Source organism: Manis javanica, chromosome 17 (genome assembly GCF_040802235.1).
Source record: "Manis javanica isolate MJ-LG chromosome 17, MJ_LKY, whole genome shotgun sequence".
Taxonomy (NCBI): Eukaryota; Metazoa; Chordata; class Mammalia; order Pholidota; family Manidae; genus Manis; species Manis javanica.
Window position 1 is genome coordinate 48,267,098 of NC_133172.1, and position 20,938 is coordinate 48,288,035.

The 20,938-nt window shown below is 42.4% G+C and overlaps 2 protein-coding genes across 8 annotated transcripts in view; one reads left to right on the forward strand and one right to left on the reverse strand.

Moving 5' to 3' along the window:
• Positions 1-700: 700 nt before the first annotated feature.
• SLC7A6OS (solute carrier family 7 member 6 opposite strand) lies at positions 701-7,528 on the reverse strand. Its single transcript, XM_017669253.3, has 5 exons — positions 7,298-7,528; positions 6,897-7,175; positions 3,375-3,578; positions 2,295-2,415; positions 701-1,445 (listed from the first exon to the last, which is right to left on the reverse strand). Exons 1-5 carry the CDS (start codon positions 7,490-7,492, stop codon positions 1,315-1,317), a joined length of 930 nt encoding a protein of 309 aa, XP_017524742.2. The 5' UTR covers positions 7,493-7,528; the 3' UTR covers positions 701-1,314.
• Positions 7,529-7,530: 2 nt separating this feature from the next.
• The window catches only part of PRMT7 (protein arginine methyltransferase 7), a 64,186-nt gene continuing 50,778 nt past the window's right edge, over positions 7,531-20,938 (forward strand). For 5 of the 7 annotated variants that reach the window (XM_037025274.2, XM_037025277.2, XM_073225480.1 and 2 more), the window contains exons 1-4: positions 7,531-7,670; positions 10,604-10,806; positions 13,444-13,480; positions 18,025-18,174. In XM_037025274.2, the coding sequence (XP_036881169.1) occupies positions 10,712-10,806; positions 13,444-13,480; positions 18,025-18,174 (282 nt within the window). In that variant the 5' untranslated portion in view covers positions 7,531-7,670; positions 10,604-10,711. Of the gene's footprint in view, positions 7,671-10,603; positions 10,807-13,443; positions 13,481-18,024; positions 18,175-20,938 lie in introns of those variants that run through there. The other 2 variants (XM_073225481.1, XM_073225482.1) reach the window with 1 other exon arrangement.

A 20,938-nucleotide genomic window follows, 5' to 3' on the forward strand; every position in this document is an offset into this window, starting at 1 on the left:
ATGGACAAAAGTGAAAGAATGAAGAGGCAGGATGGGAGAGTAAAGATGCTTATGAAACCTTAAAAGAGGTGGGAAGACATATCCCTGTGTAATTCACCTTTCCATGTAACAGTGAATCTGTGCCAAAGGGCAAGAGGGCACTTCTTGAATTGATGGTTCTATGTATTATTCCCTAGACCTGAGCTGTCCAGTACAGTAGACACATGCAGCTAGTTATGTTAAAATTAAATAAAAATTGCAATTTCTCAGTTGCACTACTCATATTTCATAAGTGAGCAGTCATTACCTGTGGCAGCTAGTGGCTATTCCTTCACAGTGCAGATAGAGAACATATACCTCTACTGGACATTACATTAGAGGAATAAATGCCAACTCAGAGTTAAGGCATCTGTGGTTTGGAGAGGAGTAGGGTCAGAGTTTGCTTACAAGAGCTAAATGTTCTGGCAACGAAACTGGTCCTATTGATAGAATTTGTTTTTGGTTGACTGTTGTGAATAGTTAACACTTCTCAGTGGAAAGCTAAATTCAGCATGTGATTTCCATTTCCATTTGCCTTAAGTCCTCAGTCTAAGGTCAATTCTTAAACTTGTCTCACTAACCCCCCCAGTTTTTGGTGGAAGTCAGGGAGGGAAGAGAGTACAGTGGGGAAATACCTAAGACTTTCAGATTTAAAAGGTTTTAAAGGAATTACTGACACCCATTTAAAGTTAGTTTTTACTAAACACAGAGTATCACAGTCATACAAACCCCGTTCCTTGGCACCACTACCAAAGGAAGAGCAGTCTTTACAATCACTGTCAGAGTCAGGACAAAGGGAAGGAGAGACAGCTGTTAAACCTTCCACAACTCAGGCAGATTCTTCTTCATTCCCTAATAGCCATTACTATCCAGTCTGTGCTGCTACCAGGGAAGCACTACAGCCCTTCTAGATTCCTTCTATCAAAAAAAACAGGCTTTTACTGAAGCCAGGTGGCCTGGTGGTATGGGCAAGCTGCATCTTAGGGCTGAGGAAATGGAAGCCTCTCCTCCACCTCCTGGCTTCAGTGTAGAATGGGGAAATGCCTGGGCCAAGCAGCTTCATTTTTAGGGCATTTTAGGGCAGCTTCATTTTAGACCCAGACTGTAGGGTCATTTTTGATTGAGGCAAAGGGGCCCTACTCTTGATGGAAAAGACATTCCTTTAGTACAGGTTTTCACTGGTAGGACAATGCTGCTGGACATGCTTTCCCTTCTATGTGTTAAGCTAGGAAACCCAAGAGGATGTTACTGGGGTGCTGATACTGCAGTTACAGAACCCACAGGGATATCACAGGATCAATCGGAATCCAGGTCATGGGGGCTGTCATAGCCAAACTCCTTCTGCACGTCCAAAGGGTATTTGCTCCATGTACGTGGTTTACTATTGCCTCTTTCCTCTTCACTGAGGCTGCTGTATTCATCCGAGCCTAGAATGAGACAACAGGAATGGGTGACCATAAGAGCCCTTTCCCATCTCAAAAAGGTCTTTTTTTTGTTCCTCATTATAAAAGTACTTGCTCAGTAAAGAGAATTTAGAACTTTTTTTTTTTTTTAAAGAACAATCATATTGCTACCATTTAAACCAAGTCCCTTAATACTTGGGATGTTTTGTCATCTCTCCCCTAAGTATAGGATTTTGTGGTTGTAATAGTTGTAGTCATATTGCAAATATAACTTCGTACCTGGCCCCTTTCAAAAGATTATAGGTACCTCTTCAGATCATTCTATTGTTTAATTGTTCCTCTGTTAACAGACACCAAGAAATTCTTTGTGTTGGCACTTAGAACATAAAATCACTGAAGGAACTGGGTCACCAAAGTATCCTTCCTACCTCTTCCGCCCAGGTTCCATCTTCCTGAGAGGTTACATAACTGATCTGTGAAACCTCTGGGCCTTCTCCTTCTACCCAACCTCTCCAGTACTGTCTTGACTGAAGCAGGCAAAGGGACAATGAGCTAGAAGTTACACTTAGCCCCAACTACTAAAGCTGATGCAATATTCTCATTTTCTGGAGATAAAAAGAGGCTTACTGAGTTGAAATAACTAGTCCAAGACCTAATTTAAGGATTTGAATGCAGGCTTCACTGATATTACACCCTCAGCAGTCCCCCTGGAAACACTGGACCTTGGGCCTCTTTCAGCTCTAACAGCTCACGGGTGACTTGCTGGAGCTCAATGGCAAAGTAAAGCCAGTTAAGATGTACTTGTCAATTGTGCTCATACCTCAGTTTTGGATCCCACCAGTCCTTCCCCATCCAAGGTTGGCACCCACCTACCTCTGCAAACTTCTTCTCCATCACTGTTCTCCTCCTCTGGGTATTCATTGCGCCAATTATTTTCACTGTTCTCATCATCTTCATCTTCATAAATGTCCTCTGGTTCTTGGTCATCATTCACCTGCACATCTCAACACAAACATGAGTATAGTCAACACTCTAAGGTTATGCTCTGGGGGAAGTTACTAGCAGACCAACTTGGAGAGATGTCACTTAAGGGTGCTGTGTGAAAAAAAGGCAGAGTAGGAGGCAGTTTGACTGGTGCACAAGAGGCTCTAGTAACCTTAGGCTATGAGGAGATAGCAGCTCTACTCTGCTCAGAGTCCAGCTCCAAGCACCATATTCCTAGTGGGACAGACTGAACTACCCACAAGGGAACATATGAGGGTAGAGAGAAGCGACAACTCTGAGCAAGTGGTGGCAGTGATCTTCAAACTCCCAAAGGGCAGCCATGTGGGAGAGGGGTTACATGGATTATGGGTAATGCCAAAGATGAGAACCAAAACTTAAGTGAGGTGTATAGAAAGGCCAGAAAAGGGGCTATGCAGTGGATCAAAGTGGATGTCTGACTGTGAGACTATGGCTATAGTGCAGGTGTGGAATAAGGTGCTTCTCTCATAAAAAATATCACAGGTACCACCTTAACTCTTCTCATTAATCATTTTAGAAGTCACTTTAAGAGTAATGTCAGATGTTAGCTTTCTTAATCCAAGGTTTCCCCCTTTTAAGATACAATAAAAAAAAAAAGCTTTTGTTCTCATATTAAGAATTTCAGTTTTATTTTGTCTTTAAGTCCCCATTTTTTTCTTCCTTAGAATGGGTGGTATAAGCAATAAAGATGATGTTGCAAACCTTGTAAAAGGTTAAGAGCAAAAATTATCAATGTAGATTGTCTTTCACACAAATCTCTGCATGAAACCCAGGTTCCTAGAAAGCATTCAGAATAAATTTTACATTTAAGTAAGGATAAGAAGAACCAAGAACAATGCTGATTAGGAATGGAACCCAGAGAGGCAAAGCACCATGACTAGAGAATCACTTTGGCTGCCACATGCCCCTCATGCTCCTGGGTCCCCTTACCAGTTCCCACTCCTGGCTGTAGGGCTGCACAGAGAGGATATTCTCAATCCATCCTGGAGTGGCCATCTCTAAGTAGTAAATGTCATATACATAGTCATCCTTCTGTTCCTCCTGGTGCCCAGCTCTTGGTCCATCCTCGGATACAGTCAACCGCTCACGGATCAGCTCTGTGGAATTGCAGAGGATCACATCTGGGTCAGATGTCTGTAAAGAAAACAGGAGATGATACATGCATGATCAGAAGTATGTAAGTCCCAAGAGGAGGAACCTAAAAGTTTGGGGGAAAAAAAGGAGCCTCTCTATAGTTCTTTATGTTGGATTCAAAATTCTTATCTCCATGGCCTACCAGTCTCTTTTTTAATTAGTATGAAATTTAAAAATCAAGTATCTCTAAAATATGAGTTCTTATGAGATAGAAACTTAGAAGACAGCCTCTTGCTCTTCTGTGCTTGACTGACATAAGAGAGCACATGAGAAGACTGGCCTAAGAGGAGGAGAGGGGAGGGCGGAGGAGAGAGGAAAGGAGGGGAGGGCTGGGCCAGCAGAATTGGCTACTATTCCAGGTTTTCTGTCTTCTCCGAGCTCTTGTGGTATGCTATTCTTCCTTTGGATCTGCAGGCCCATAGCAGCATCTGTATGGACTTCTAATGGGTTTGCATTTTGTGTAGCCTCCTCTAGGAGTCTGAGGGGGATTCCCAACATTGATGATTACCACCATGGGCTTGCCCACAGTGACACCTTGCTTTTAATCATAAATCAGGAATGCACTCTCCTATAATCCCCAGACTAGAACTGGCCCAGGAAAGATGTGCTTCAGTGCCCATGGGCTGTGTCATCCAGGGCAGCACAGGCCAATCTGGAAACAAGGGGGATGCTGCAAATTGACCCCTCTTGACAGGTTCATCACAGGAGGCCATGCAGCTAAAACCAGGGGGAAGTGGGGAGCACCCCATGGCCAAAGCAGACAAAAGACCAGTGCTATCACTTATAGACTAAAGAGAATTCTTCCTTGCTCCAAAGTCAAAATGAGCTAGAGATGTCAGTTTTTGTGCAGACTCTTGACCAACCTCAAAGATGTTCACAAGGAAAGTTCTGGCTCCAACTCACAAGTCCCCAGCTCTTAGTCCAGTAAATTATGCAGCCATTAAAATACTTACAAAGACTAGTACAAAAAAAAAGTGTTTTATACTCAGACAACAAACCAATTTTACTCCAGTTACCTTTGAAGGGGGTTACAATGAGTATTTTCCCCCCTTTACTTTGTTATACTTTGCTATATATTTTCAAATTTCCTATAATTAACATAATTTTCATAAAAGAAAAATTATTTGAAAGTCTAGGCTATGTGTATGCTTACCCTTATTTTTCATTACACAACATAATAGCATTTTCTACTGTTAGACATATGTAAATACTTTCCCTCTTGCCAGTCTTTGTTGCTATCAATTTAACTGGCCGGCAGTTTGTGTATGTCAATTTCTCAGACAATTTTTTGCTTCCACATACAGTTTCACAATGAATGTGTTTCCTGCATTTGAAAAATGGGGATAAAAAGACCTACCTCATAGGGTTTTTGTGAGAATTAAAAGAAAATGTAAATAGTATAGTGCTGGATGTATAGTAATTTAGTAAACCAACAGTGGCTTTTGTTAATACCATAATTATTTGCTTCTGCTGAATTATTTCCCTAGGACAAATCCTGGGGGTGAGATACGTAGGTAAAATGACATTTTGCTCTTTCAGATTTCCTATTACATAGTACTTTATTTGCTTAAAACTTAGTTTCAATTTAAGGAGAAACCCATTGTAATGTGGCATAGAAACACTGTCACTAATTTTTAAATTCAGATTTTTGGATGGCTTTAGAGTCTACACAATAAAAATAAATTTAAATTGCTTTAAAGTAGACCTCAAGCTGTTTCTGGATTCGTGGTATGTAAAGTCACGCTGTTTTCCAAAAGGTCTACATCAATACTAAGCCTGATAACCCTGTACCATTTTAATCACAGCTTTGGCAGCAGTGTTATCAATAACCTTTCCCCTGCTAATCTAGTAGGCATAAAACCTCATTTGCCTTCAGCTTAATTCATGTATTTTTAAAGATAATCACTCTGTGCAAACATTCTGATGTGTTAGTTTGTACTGCACTGTTGGGAAAACTCTGTGTTCATATCCTTTATCAGTTTATCTACTAGTTTTTCTTATACAACTGAATGAGTTATTTGATTGATTCCACTGATCACTGGTTTACTTTTAAAGATTACTTGACTTGTAACTCATGCATTAGACTGGAAATTCGTTTTGGTAAAAGATGTGACTATAGATATGCCCAAATTGCTACTAGGTATATTAATACTATGATTAAATATTTCTTGCATGATACTTATTGATCAAATGGTTGTTAACAACAATAAAATTCTGTATAGGGGGCTCAATGCACAGTCATTAATCAACCCCAAGCCTATATCTCAACAGTCTCCAATCTTCTGAAGCATAACAAACAAGTTCTTACATGGTGAACAAGGTCTTACATAGTGAATAAGTTCTTACATGGTGAACAGTTGCATGATATATTTTGAATTAAAATTTCATTTTTTAAACTTGAGAAACTATAAAAGGAGTGAATTAAAAATGTTTTATCAAAAGGGCAGACTTTAGGTTGAGGATTTTCTATTTCTATGGTCTTATTGCATGTAGTAGACTTTGTTTTTCAGAAGTGAAGTACAAAACAAAGTTAGTAAATGTAATGTAGTGAAAAGACACTGGATTAAATGTGAGAAGATGTGCATTCTAGACCTGAATCTGCCTCACACTTGGTATGCTACCCAGGGCCAGTCCTTTAACCCTGGTGAGTTTTCCCATCTGCTCTATCTTTATCTTGCTCAAAACCCTCCAATAATTCCCCACCTCAAGGTGAAAAGTGTCCTTAGAAGCACTTAAAAGGCCTAGCAGGAATATTCTCCCCAAATTCCTTACTATTCTCCCCCAACTCACTGGGCTCTAGGCACACTGACTTGGAAAACACCAGACAAACTCGGCTTTAGAACCTTTGTCCTCAGCAAGTCCTCAGCCTGGAATACCGCTCTACAAAACATGCCCAGTGCATTGCCGTTCATCTCCTACAAGTTTTACAAATGACATTTGAAATGGAACCACCTTATGCTTCCCACTTTCACTTCTGTGAAGTGGAACCCTCTTTTCCTGCCTTTTCCCCCCCTTTTCAGCCCATACATATCACCATCTGACATTGAATTTACTTCTTTACTGTTTCTCTCTCTACCTGAACGTTAGGTCTTCACAGCTATATCCATAGAAACTAAGAACAATGTCTGGCAAGTAGCTGGCGCTGAGTGAGTACTTGTTAAATGGATAGCCTATCAGTAAAACAAGGGTATCACGCCTGATGGACCATCCGTCAATAAGATGAAGCCGTGTGCACCCCCTTAACTGTGTGTTTAGCGCCTAGACTCCTGGCACTATCTTCCAGGGAAGTCCAGTGCTCTTTTCCGGGCATGTACTCACTTTGCAGGAGACCCCGGCGTTGGCCTCTGAGTCTCCTTCCTCGTGGACCAGGTCGAACAGCTGGAAGCCTGCACCCTCGGAGGCTTCTGGTTTTTCCGGAGCGTCTTCGGACTCCGGGACACCCAAGGGAATCCCCGAGGATCGGTGCTTAGAGACCACTCTGTAGCGGCCCTCCTGCCGGATATCCCGAGCAGAAGCGCGGAGGCTGCGGCGGATACGCAGCTGGCTGCCCCCGGAGGGTCGCAGGGCGGCCCGCACGAACGGCTGGACTGGTTCCTCCTGGGCGGCGGCAGGGAAAGGGGGCCGGTGTACGCAGGGGCTCGTGAAAGGGTCAGGAATACAATTTCACCCCGGCTGCGCCCTAAGATCCCCTTCATACCAACTCCATCCCTGCCCAATACCTGGGAGCGCACGGTGGCCACCAACTGGAAGACATTATTCTCCGCTGCTCTCTCCAGGTCCTCAGGGGGAGTCCTTTGGGCCGCCGACTCAACTGCGCTGCTCCGGAGGCGCTTACAAGCAAGGACAAGAGCCTCAGCAGGCTCTGCGCTGCGTTTCCGCCTCACCCGGAGCACAGCTGACCTGCCGGCCTCCATAGCAGCTGCCGCAGAGGACTGTGGGAACGCGTGGGGTGTGCTGGGAGAGCCTTCGAGTTCCGATTCCGGGCCTCGGCTCCCGGCACGCCTAGCGGTCACGTGAAGGTTCCGCCTCCGCATGCCGGCCGCAACGTGGTGGCGGTGTCGGCGGAAGTGAATAGAGCGGTTCCCGCTGCGGGTGAGAAGCTGGGCGGGTTGGCAGGTGGGGCCCCGGTTGGAGTCCCGGGTTCAGCCGGCATTCCAGTCCTCAGCCCGTTGTCTCAGGATCGCGTTTCCCAGCCACTGTGTTGCTCTGAGCAGTTGGAAAGTATTCACCACAGACTAGCCAGAGCGGCCCTGTAAAAAGCGTACCCCCGACGTGGATAATTCTTCTGTTTAAAGTCCTTGAGTGGCTCCTAGGGCGTTTAGAACAAAATCCATACACCTTTCCGAAGCCTACTGGGCCGTGTGATTTGCAGAAATCCACCCTTAATCTATCATTTCTTCTGCTCAACGTGCTTCAATTTTTTGTCAGTTTTTGATTATGCACCTAGTTCTTTCTCCCCTTAAGGCCTTTTTTTTTTTTTTTCTTCGGGAAAGTTGGGTAAGGATTCCTGAAATGTAAGCATTGTTACCCATCTTTTAACCTGGCATATCTTCTAGGTCTCAAATGCTTCGTTCCTCGGGTGTTTCTGTACCTTTTTACTCTGTTTTATATTATTTTGTGTATTTCCTTTTGCACTCACATAATTTGTGGTTGTTTATACTGAGTCTTTCTCCCTCGTTAACATCTATTCTCTCGAGGACAAGGACCTCCTTTCCTTTTGTGGTAGTTCTTTAGTCCCTAACACAATGCCTGGCATATAGAAGGTACTTAGCAAATTTTCAGTGAATGAACCAAATGTCTGCTGAAATTTGACTAGTAATGCAGTTAGGTCTTAGCTTAGTGTTTACTATTCCCCCACTTGTAAATGACCTTGTGGGTTCACAGCTCTTGGAGAATGACGAGGGGGTCAGAATATCTCCTGAATCTGGAGTGGGGACTCTTTCTGGTAGATGATGTCATAATAATAGATGAGGGAATTTAGCCATAGAATATGTGTAGTGTTCATCCATAGAGGCTACAGGGCATGGATGGTTCCTATACTCAAGCATTATTTACATGTATGTGAAACCAGTGACTTGTATTTGAAAAGACACTGTGGTCTTAGGTATAGACTCCTTAACATCACAGACAGTGGCAGTTCCACAGATGAACGTTATTTACTACACTCTTAACTTTTAAATGACTTCAGAATTGATTCCACCTGTACACAGGGTAAAGGTTTCAGGATTCTCCATAGTATAGACCCCACTGATGTTTGACTCCTTGTTCAGTTTCACTTAAGCTAAACTGATTTATTCACCATGCATGACTGTCTAGTCTGGTGAAGTGTCCACTTAAATCCTACCCTATTTTAAAGCATTCTTTGAACATTCAGCCAGATGTGGTTATTCTGCTACAGCATTTGTTGGACATAAGTTTACTAAAGCACATTACAGATTCTGATAGTTCCAGATACTGTCTTTTTAAAATAAATATTAGCATTTAAGGTGTACAGAGCTGATTGTAGCAATGCTTTTCAAACTCTGGGTTGCAACTCTTCTCTGAGTTATGAAATCAATTTAGTGGTTCATGACCAATTTAAAAAGAAAAATGAAATAGAAGATACCAGACGGCCTTGCCGATAAGAAGGATGAATGCAGTTTTATGAAACTTGATTATATGTACACGTGTGTATTGTGTCTTAGTGAAGTGTGTTTGTTAGTGGGGTTGTCAGAAACTTTGAAAGCCACTAGATGAGAAGACAGATATGTTGGAATTTTAGAAGTCTGGTTTCACCGAAGGACAAATTGGCTACTTTGAACCAGGCCAGTAATTGCCTGTCTCCTCCAGAAACAGATTTTTCAGAAAAGATTGTTTCCATCTTGTTTAAGAATTCAATGTTTACTCAGGCTAAATAACTTCAAAAGAAAGTAACTCTGGCGGATAAAATGCCTTAGGAATGTTGAGGGACCTGTGCAGGAGGCATTCTTTCTAAGGTTTCCTGAAGATGGATCAGTGTTTAACAAAAAAGGAAGGGGAGTGTGGAACACTTGATGTTTTCTGTATGGCAAGAGGGGAAGGGCACAGGGAGAGCCCACACCTGCTGAGAAGTGCCTTCCAACTTTGAGCTGTGGTTTTTCTGTCTCAGAAATAGGTCTCTTTGGGGAAAAAGCATACAAGACGTGAATCTGCTGACATTTTATTTGAGGTGAAGTTTTAGATGAGGGGTTTTTTAAAACTTGCTTTTAAAATTAAATATTGCGTAGATAAGAAGTGATCATTATAAAAAATAGTGAGGCATAAAGATGACAGTCATAACACGTGTAGTCCCACCACCCAGTTTTAGAAAAAGCACAGTATTATTACTTTTGAAGTCCCCTGTGTGGCCTTTGATCCCATCCTTTCCTCTTCCCTCAGAAGTAACAACTACCCTCATTCCTTGCTCTGCTTTTTAGTGTGATCCCTGAAGAATATATTGTTCTGTTTTGTATAATTATAAATTTTAAATAAATGTAACCATATTGTATGTGTTATGAGATTTGCTTATTTTTTGGCTCAACATTATTGTATTCCTGGGATTATCCAGGTTTTCATATAGCTATGATATGTTTGTTTAGGTGAAGGTTTTCCTGGTTTCTTTGAATTGCTCTTTGTATTTTTCCTTAAACTAAGTGTTTAATATCCCAAGGTGGTATTGGTGGCACTTGTTTACCACCACCCCAATCTTTTTTGCTCTCCTTTCCTCCTAACCTTTTCTTCTGCTTTATTTCCCTTCTCACCTGCCTTTACCTGAGGGCTCACAGATGCACCTGTAAGGCTCATTTGACCCTGTTGAAATCACTGAAGACTGCTGAAGTTTCCAGATAGCTTTATGAATTTCTGTTCCATAGTTTTTGATGTTATATGCTAACTATAAAACCAAATAACTCTAGCTGAAAAGATTAAAATACTGAATAACAATATTTTCAGTGGCTCTGATATTTTTGTTTACTTGTTTTTTTTTTTCCTCTTTTTTCTTGTCCTAAAATTATTTCTTTCTGCTACAGTTTTGGGCATTATAATGTGAATAGATTTCTGACAGTCAGACCTGTCTATGAGAAGTTAGCTGGCAAGGCTGCTTTTTCTGTTCCAAAACTGAAGAGCTGATCAGCACCATGAAGGTCTTCTGTGGGCGGGCCAATCCTGCCACGGGATCCATGGAGTGGCTAGAGGAAGACGAGCACTATGATTACCACCAGGAGATTGCAAGGTAACGAGTTTGTTTACAGTTGGCCACAGCTGGATGGGTCACTTGATCTCAAAAGCAGATGCTTTGGAATCCAGTCTGAGGGTGGTGAAGGCTGTCACCCAGTGCTTCTGATCAGGGCCAGCCTGCTTGGCCAGGTGGGTTTGTGTGGGAGTTAGGCAAAGTCATGCCGTGTGGAGAGAGAGAGAGATGTGGCACCAGCCTTATCAGAGTCCCAGAGGATCTGGCTAGTGGAGAAAAGAGAACCCAAGGTTCAGTAGTAGTAGTAGTAGTAGAGAGCTTATGAGATTTAGTCACTGAAATGGTGACACATTCATTATATTGTTGAATTCTCTTAAATGGACAGATGAAAATGCATTTTTTTTTTCTTGGAAGGAATGTTAAATGTATGTGAGTTACTACTTAGTAGTCAGTAAGTGCCAGGCAACATGCTAGTGCTGTGCTAGGGCTATGAATACCAAAAAATAAAGAAAATAGGGTTCCCATCCTCAAGGAACATGGCCATTTTGATGGAAGAGACAGACATAAAAAATTACAACACTGTGAGACAAAGGAATGTGCCAATAGAAATAGGCACAAAAGTTCATGGAAGCAGTAATAACTGGCTGGGTTGGAGGGTGGTATATGAGTGACTTCCCAAATCTAAAGGGAGGGAAATTGCTTTCTGAGTAGCAGGGACCCTGTGTAAGCTTCTAGATGAGCTAGTGTGGGGGTGGCCAGCAGTTCATGTAGCTGGAGTATGGTGAGAGAGGATGCTGGGAAGGCAGGCAGGAGTCACGCTGGAAAGGGTGGGAGCAAAATATAGAAAGAGGACTGTGTAAATCCAGGCTCTGCCACTGCTTAACTCTGTGACACTGGCCACGCTACTCAACTTCTCCAAGCCTCAGTCTAATACATACATGCATCATGAAATATCTTTATTTTAGGGTTGTTTGATGAGTGATTAAAATACAATATCTGGTGCAGAATAAGGGCTCAAAAATACTACGTTCTTTTTAAAGATTTTGGGCTCTATTTTCTGGGTGATTGAGATGTTAAATGGGAGAAACTGCACTGCATGTTGGAACACTCACTGAGAGCAGTGTGGGGGTGGGGTGGAGGAAGCCAAACCATTTGGGTGGATATTGCAGCCAAAGCTGAGGCAGTAGAGGTGGAGAGAGGAGGAGACACCTTTGAGGGAACTTGAGTTTGGTCACTCATTGGATGCAGTGATGGAAAGAGAGAGAAAATTCAAGAAGTACCAAGATTTCTGAGTAGAGTGACGTGGTGGATGGAGCTGTTGTTTCCTGAGGGAAAGCACAGGAGGAATGGGTGTTGTTGGAGAGGGGAAGGTGATGGAGAGGAGAAGCTGTCTGGGTTTGGACATCCAGCTGGAGATGCCAGTGGGCAGATAAATGTGGGTCTGGAGATAATTTGCAGTTGTTAGTGACAGTTGAAACTGGAAGAGATTGTAGGAGCTCACAGGGTGGAATGAGAAAGGTAGAGGGCTGCAGAAGAAATCCTGGAATAGAACCAGGAGGGAATGGCCAGAGAGTGAGACGGAGTGTCCAGCAGGGTCACAGAAATCCTGGGTGTTAGTGATGGGAGTGAGCTGGGGGGGCTCAGGGAGAGTGATGTCAGTGAACTGGTGGGGAGTGAGTGGGTGATGAGGCAGAGAACATGGGGAATGAAAGCACCTCTTAAAAGGTGGAGAAAGGTAAAAAGGACCACATTTTAACCAAACATTCCTAGGTGGGTCCAGATGTAAAAACCTTGGTGTGCCATTTAAAAAAATACAAACCCGTTTGTTGAGTGCAGTGCTCCTCAAAGTGCAGACTGTGGACTGCCTGTGTCACAGTTGGCTGGAGAACCAGGGCAAATGCACATTTCCAGATTCCAGCCCAATATTTTGGTCAGAATCTCTTTTTGTGCTCTGCGGGAACCTGACTTTAAAATAAGCTCTTCAGTGGTTCTGATGCTGATCGGAAGCTGAAGGTTCCCTGTTCAGTGAGAGCGCCTTGGCTGTCACTTGGAACTCTCAGAAAGCATCTTTGGGCTGAACTTGCTGAGTTCTGTGGGCTTGTCCTCTGCCAGAGATTTTTCAGGTTTGTGAATTACTAAGGTAGAAAAAGTACAGATAAGAGCCTGTCCTTCCTTTAGCATTTCAGTTTGGTGAGCTCTTAGTTTTCCCCAATGACATGAGGGAAGGCGTCGGGCATGATACCCCCACACATACAGCAGGCTTGTTCTTTCCCTTTCCCCGATTCCTGTCCCAGTGTCGCATCTGTGACTATCCCACTGTATGGATGCGTGCAAGAGTATGAAGGTATTAGGCAAATTGAGTCTGAGTTGTTGTTCTTGAGAAAAAGTAGTATGACATATAATGTGATCAGTGGCTGTGGAATTACTGTGACCGGGCTAACTACCAGAGTGTTTTTAAGTCTGAGGTTCTTCGCTGAAAATAAATACCTTTCTCTGAGATATTTTTCTATAGTATCAAAAAATAGCAGCTTATAATTCTATTAGAGTAGTTTAAAATGGGCCTGGATGTTTGTTCCATTAGATTTAGGAATGCTTTTATATATGTGACTATTATGGTATATTGACATATATCATTAGTAGCAGAGGTTTCTAACCTGTCTTTTTTGTTTTTGTTTTTAGATCATCCTATGCTGATATGCTGCATGACAAAGACAGAGTAAGTGTAAAGGAAACCATTACCTTGATGTAGTGTTTAAAACCTTCCATTACAAGGTTAAAAACTGCCCCAGATACGTGATGTGAATTGGAAAGATGCAGAGACAATATGGTGTTGTGGTTGGGATCAGTCAGGAGGCAGGGTCCTGCTTCTGGCTCTGCTGTTGACCTGAGTGTGACCTTGGAGAAAACATGGGACATCACTTACTAGGATTTAAAATGAGGGGGATGTACTAGCTGGTCTCCATGATCTCTAGATAAAAACTCTCTAATTACAGGCTTTCACCTTGTATAGTCAGTTTATAATTTTAAGATCAAATCTCTAGAGGTCACTGCAGATTATATTTTGTAAAGCACATTTGGCCTTCATTCAGAATTACATTGCAGTTTTTCTCCATTTTTGTTTCATCTGAGTCTTCTTTGAGTTATGTTGCGGTTCTGGTCTTACGGTTAGCAACCCACAGTTTCCTGGTCTGCCAGAGTGCTTGACTCTTCAGCCTCCTCTGGATGGCTCAGAAGCTGGGAGGCTCGAAGGGGAAGGATGCAAGGCCAAGCTTAAAAACTGAGTCCAACAGGGCGGGAGAAGGGTCAGCTGCGAGGGTGAGTTGGTCTTGAGGCTGTGTTGGTGATGGTGTCTCCTTCACTCAGCCCTGATCGGCATGACAGGGCTACTAGGCAACAGCATGACTGCACCACCTCTTGAAGCATCGTTAGTGTGTAGGATACACCAGAAGGGTCAGGTGCCGCCTAATTTTCATCAAATACCTGAGTGCCTTTGTTGAGCTGTTGGGGAACTATAGAATGTGGAACAAACACTGTGCCCTTTGACTGGTTCTCTCTGACGTAATGGTCTTGGCTTCTTCCTGGACTCTTGGGCCTGTGAGCCTCTGATTATAGTGTCATCTGCAGAGAGGCTTGTCTTTGCGCCAGCTGCCAGGGCTTTGCCATCCATCTCATCAGCCAAGCGAACAAAAGGGTGCCCTTTTCTTTTTCTGAGCCTTCATTCTGTTACCAAATTCTGTGGATTTTTCAACCCCTCTCTCCCAGCCCTCATTTCTGATGTTGGTCCCTCTTTTCCTTCCTATGCATAGCAGCCTGAGGGGTCTTCCTGAAACGCCAGTCTGCCGTGTTACTTCTCTGTTCTTCAGTGGCCTCTCACTGCTTTTGAGGTAAAAATCCAAACTCCTTGGCAGAACGTTCCTGACTCTTTGTTAACCCTTTGACTTCTACACTCCCCTCCGCAATTCTACAAATGAGGAAAAGTCAAAACAATCAGCTATTCTGTCAGTTTTACTTTGTTGGACATGATCTCTGGGATCATTGTGACCTGCTGCAGTCTGGACTGGGTGCTCTCTAGACTTTCTGTGTGTCCATCATCCTGAGGTTCTTGTTTATTGTCCTGCAGATTTCCTTTACTTCTCTTCTTATGTTGGGTCCTCTGTTCCTTGGATCCCTGTGTTCCTCCCTGGTTCACCCCCTCTCTTTGGTGAAGCACATCCTTCCTCAGTTCCCTGTGAGAGGGTGTATGGGAGGTAAGGTTTTTGGGGCTTTGCTTATCCAAAAACTTCTTTATTCTATCCTTATATGTAGGACATAGACTAAATCTGAATTTTGGTTTGGAAATCACTTCCTTCAGAATTTTGACATTACCACTCCATTTTCTTTTAGAGCCCAGTATTGCTATTTTGAGGTCTGGTATCATTCTTGCTCTTGAAAAAAATTTTGTTATTATGATGTAGACATACAAAAGAATATTAAATGTATATGTACATTTTAAAGAAGAAGAATAAAATAACTGTTCATAGACTTACCACTCAGCTTAGGAAAATAGAACATTGCTATTATTCAGGATTCTCCTGTATGCTCCTTTATTACATTCCTTTCCTTCTCACCCCCCAGAAGTCGCCTCTGTCTTGAATTTTGTATCAGCCACCCTCTTGTTTTTCTTTGTAGTTTTACCATGTATTATATATCCTTAAAAAAATTCTTAGTTTTGTCTGCCTTTGAACTTTATTTAGTGGAGTTATACTGTGTTTATTCTTTGTGACTTCTACACAGTTTTTGAGATTCATCCATTTTGCATGTAGCTGTAGTTCATTCATTTTCACTGCTATGTAGATTCCATTGTGTAAACTTTTTTTTTTTTCCAGTTTCTTGCTATTGTAAGTAGAGCTACTGGAAAATTCCAGTACCTGTACCCTGGTGCACATGCCTACTTTTTTCTCAGGGTTGTGTATCCTAGGAATGGTTGCTGGCCACTGAGTGTGTTCAGCTCCACGAGGTAATGTCAAATTCTTTTCCAAAGTGATTGTGCCAGTTTATTTTCTCATACCTATATATGATAGTTCTTATCGGTCCACATCCTTACCAGTATTTGGTACTAATCAATTTTTACATTTTTGACAATCTGGTGGGTTTGAACCAGTCTCTCATTATAGTTTTAATTTGCATTCCCCTGATTACTCATGAGTATGCCCTCTTTTCATTTGTTCATTGGCTATTCATGTTTCCTCTTTTCTGACTTAGTAATTTGTAGGAGTTCTTTATATATTCTGGGTACTAATCATTAGTTATATGTACTACAGGTATCTTCTCTTAGTTTGTGGGTTTTCATCGATGTAATACAAGTTCTTAAATTTAATGTCATATTTATCCTTTATTTCCTTTATTGGCTGGTGTATTTTGTCTGCTGTCTAAGAAATCCTTCCCTTTGCCTAGGTTTTAAAAGCTATTGCTGATACATAAAATTTCAATTGATTTTTATTTATTGATTTGGAATCCTGTAATCTTTTTCTGTTCTTTTAGTCTTAATAATTATCTGTCGGTATTTGCACAGTCATCTTATCTATGAATAATAATTTTCTTTATTTTTAGGCCTTAATTCATTTTTTTCTTGCTCTAGTTCGTTGGATAGAATCTCTAGTATAATGTCCACTTTGATTTTTTTCCAATTTGTTTGCTAAAAGTTTTTGTAATGTCCTTTAATCTCATTTGATATCTGCAGCACATATACTGATACCATCTCATACACACACCTATTTTTGGTTAATTGTACTTTTTCTCCCTTCACTGTTTTTTTTTTTACTAGTTCATTAAATTTTGTTCTTTATTATTTTTATTCATATGCTTATTTGGAGTTTATTTTTCAGTCCTCTTTCTAATCTTTTGAGGTGGATGCTTACCTTATCTTCTGTCTTTTCTAATACATTTCTCTCCAAATACTGCTTTTAGCTATTGCATGAATTTTTATAATGTAATTTTAAAAGTTCTTCTGTTCTAGATATTTTTTAATTCCCTTTTGATTTAGTCTTTTGCCTGTGAGTTTAGACTTTCTCAATGTTCAAAAGTCTTATTTTTCTTGTTATATTTTCGTTACTAAGATTTCTAACTTGTTTGCAATGTGGTCAGAGCATATTGCCCTTTTGATATCAGCTCTATTAGTTATCAACTGTTGCATAACAAATTATCCCAAAATTTAATGGTGTAATAGGCTTATTATCTCACAGTTTTCTGTGGGTTAGAAATGTGGGCTCACCTTAGCTGCGTTCCCTGGCTCTGGGTCCCTTACAGGCTGTGATCAAAGTGTCACCTGTCATCTCAAGTGTCATCTTGGGGCTTAACTGAGGTGAATCCACTTGTAGGTGTTTAGCCTTTTCATATTACTTACTAACTTATCAGCTCACCAGTGCATTTAAAAAGATTTACAAGTAATTTCTCTATCATTTTTAGTTATTTTCAACAGAATAGTTAGGGTACCTATTCAACCAAACTGTTATAGATGGACATGTTATCTGTTTAAGCTATTAAAGACCTCAGCTAAAAACGAAGAAATGATTTCCTGAGGGGAAAAATATTTTTTAGATGAGGAAGCCATATGAATTAGAGTCCAATAAGGAAATCAAAGCCACGTTACATATTTCAGCAGAGGGAATTGGTTACACAGGGATGGAAGGACTCGGAAGCAAACGGGAGCATCAGCATAGGGCTGGGGAAACAAAGGGAGAAGATGGTGGGTTTCCGGAACCCAGTCCTATGGAACTGGTGCTCAGATTTCTGAGAAGGACAGCTGGGCAGTACTGCAGCTGCTCTGGAGGGGCCTGAGGTGGCTGGTGATGAAGGACAGAGAGTTAGCCCATGTCTGCAACCAGCTGCTGCTCCTGGGAGGACATGACATGAAGAGAGCAGCAGCCCTACGGGAAGGAACCTTCCTGCTCTTCCTACCTTCCAGTCACCCTCTAGTTGCCCTTGTAGCTCACAGCTGGGAAGAGGAGAATGTGGCTTGCAGAGCCCCAGCATCCCTAAGCAGACTACAGAACTGTGGGTGTGGAGGGGAGGGGCAATTGCTTAATAAAAGGGCAAGAGGCTCTCCCGCTGCTCTTGGAGTCTTGCCAGGCCTGCCTGACCCAGCCGGTGCTGCCCCTCGAGGGCCAGAGAGCCCGTAGGTCGTGACTTACAGAACTGCTGCCAGTGGAACTGCGAAAAGCACTTTTCTACTTACTTACAATGATAGGTATGAAGTGACAGCTATTTCTCCCTTTCTCTTAGAATATAAAATATTACCAAGGTATCCGGGCTGCTGTGAGCAGGGTGAAGGACAGAGGACAGAAGGCCTTGGTTCTCGACATTGGCACTGGCACTGGGCTCTTGTCAATGATGGCTGTCACAGCAGGTGCTGACTTCTGCTATGCCATTGAGGTGAGCCACGCTCTTCGGGTGTGTCCTGTGTCTTGTGTGGGATGTTCCCTTATGCCACTTGCACTTTGCCATACTTTTGTTCAGAGACATTCATGGGGTATTTGCTCCATGCTAGGCACAGGGCCAGGTTCTGAGGATAAAAAGATGAATCAGATACAGTTCCTTCCTCCAGGCTGTTTTCCCCATTGAAAACAGTGGTTCCCAGCCATGGCTGCATATCAGAATGACTGAGGAGCTTTAAAAAATACTGATGTGTAGACCTGACACTAAACGCCCCCCCTCCCCCACTACTGTCAAGGTTTTAATGTAATTATTCTGGGATGTAGCTGGGCATTGGGAGTTTTGAATGTGCACGAAGGTTGAGATCTACTACTTCAAATGTCCCCATAGAGCCAGCTATCTTATTACATCTACCAATAGTTTGACAATCTGTTATTTCTTTTCTTTAATAAAACATTAAACAGATGTTGTTTTCTGATAATGTAAATAATATAGATCACTATAGGAAATTTGGTAAATATAAAAAAATAGCGTGTTAACTCAAAGTTAGCCATTGTTAAATTTTGATGTATATTCCAAGCTTCTGGGAAGAGGAGCATTTATTTAAACACTTACATAACCCTACAGATTTTGTTCATATGGTAGTTGAGTTGCAAATAACAAAGCTCAAAGTAAGTGGCTTAAACAGGTAGAGGTTTTTTTGCTTTCTCACATGAAGTCTGGAGATGAGTACTCCTAGGTATTCTGCCTCGACTCTTTGCCAGCTCCCCACCCTGCCATCACTGTGGTCAAGAAAGGTGGGCATTATAAGCTATGGGAATACTGTGGTGTGTTTAGGGAACAGTGTCATCCAGAGTCGTGGCAAAGGTGTCCTGGTAGAAAAACCCAGAAAGGTAGATTATATCCAGATTGCAGAGGACCTAATGCCACAGTAAAGACTCTCAACTCTAATATCTTGAGTTAGGTGTGACAAATCAAAAACTGTAGAGACCAAGAGATCACTGAAATAAAAGGGTTTATTGAGTCTTTACAGATGCAGCCAGATAAAGGACTGAGTCCTGGGACAGGAAGTGTCTGCTACACCAGCAGTAAGGCCAGACTCAAGTACTGGGGCACATTTATGAGGGGTCTGAAGGAAAGAACGTTTTCTAAATTCACATTGGCTATAAATAAGTAAAGTGGGCTAACTAGAAAGGGGGAAGTTCTGGGATAGGTGGTGAGTCTGTAGAGAAGACTTGTGGCCTGGTGGTTGATGATGGTCAGACACTGGTCACACACAAGGAGGATGCAGTGGTTCTGGGGACCTTCTAGATGACTGTTGAAATGACTTCACCCAGGAATGTGGGGTTTCTGGTTATCTAGGGCCCCTGACTATTGACTGATTACCTCACTTTGTCTCTTTCCCTCAATTCTCCAGCCCTATGTCACTTAATTTAGGACATTCCAGTATTTTTTCTTATCAGTGTTCTGAATCTGAGATAGGAGTAATGGGCTTCAGATCTTGAAAATCCTGAGAGTTGTGTAAGTGTGTGTGTTATGTATGAGAGAGACTGTGTACACCTGCCTCAGAATTTCATAAAGTGGATTAAGAATCATTTGGGGAATCATCTTGGTTTTCAAGCAGATACAAAGAAATCTGTGCTTTAAGATGGTTGGCTTGATAGCCTCACAAAGATTTTTATTACCCTTATTTTACAAATGAATAAACTGAGATCCAGACAGGTTAAAGACTTTATCCCACAGTTAGTGGGTGGGAGAGCTAGACCTGGAGCCTTGGTCTTTTGATTCCTTATCACGGTGCATGCTCACTCCACAGTGCTCGCTAGCTTCAGTGGGAGAGGGTGTGTGTTAGTTTTCTAGCATGGGTTTGTAATGGGGGAACAGCAATTTGCTGGTAAGAGGAACTCAGAGGAAGATACTTTGTGGGAAAGATAATGCGTTTCATGTTGGATGTGTTAAGTATGAAAGAGACAGGTCCTCGGGCAGGAGCCAGTGTATGCATGGGCTGCTAATTAAAAATACAGAGGGAGAACATGTCTTTTGGCAGAATTGGTAGGACTGTGCTCTTGGGTTTTTCCACATTCCCATCTCACTTGCCTAGGTACTAATTCTTTCTTGCCTGTGACTCTCAGACCTCTTCATCTGGCCCTTGACGTTCTGCTGGCCTCCCAGTTTTTGCCTCAGTGACCACCTATTCAAACCTCTGGTATTGCTGTTTGTGGACTGCTCTGTGGTTTTCAGCTGTGCTTGAGCTGCATGGTGGCAGGAAAGACAGCCCAGAAGAACAGAGAGAACCTGCTGGCCCCTGGAGGTGGAAATCTGAACCTTTAGAGAGCGGCATGTACAGGTAGATTTGGGACTCACTTGCTAAAGATATGATAGGGGAAGCTGCCAGTGTGAGGGATTGTCCAGGGAGAGTGGGGCCAGAAGAGCAAGCCTTGGAACATGTCTGTGTTCAGGGGACAGTGGGAAAAAGAGTGACTGGTAAAGTCAAGTTCAGACAGACACGAGGAGACTTTAATGTGTGGACGTGGAAGCCAAGAGGGGGCAGACTGCATGGAAGTCGTGGGACAGAGGGAGGGTCTGCAGGCGTGGGTATTACAGAGCAGTACTGTCCACTAGAACTCCGTGTGACTGAGGTGGGGCAGGGACATGGGACAAGCGTCATGATTAACTTTTCCTGCCTATGATGAAAAACACTGAGGTATAAACAGTATAGTAAGAACAGGAGGGACCCCATCTTAAGGCTAAGATCCCATTTTAA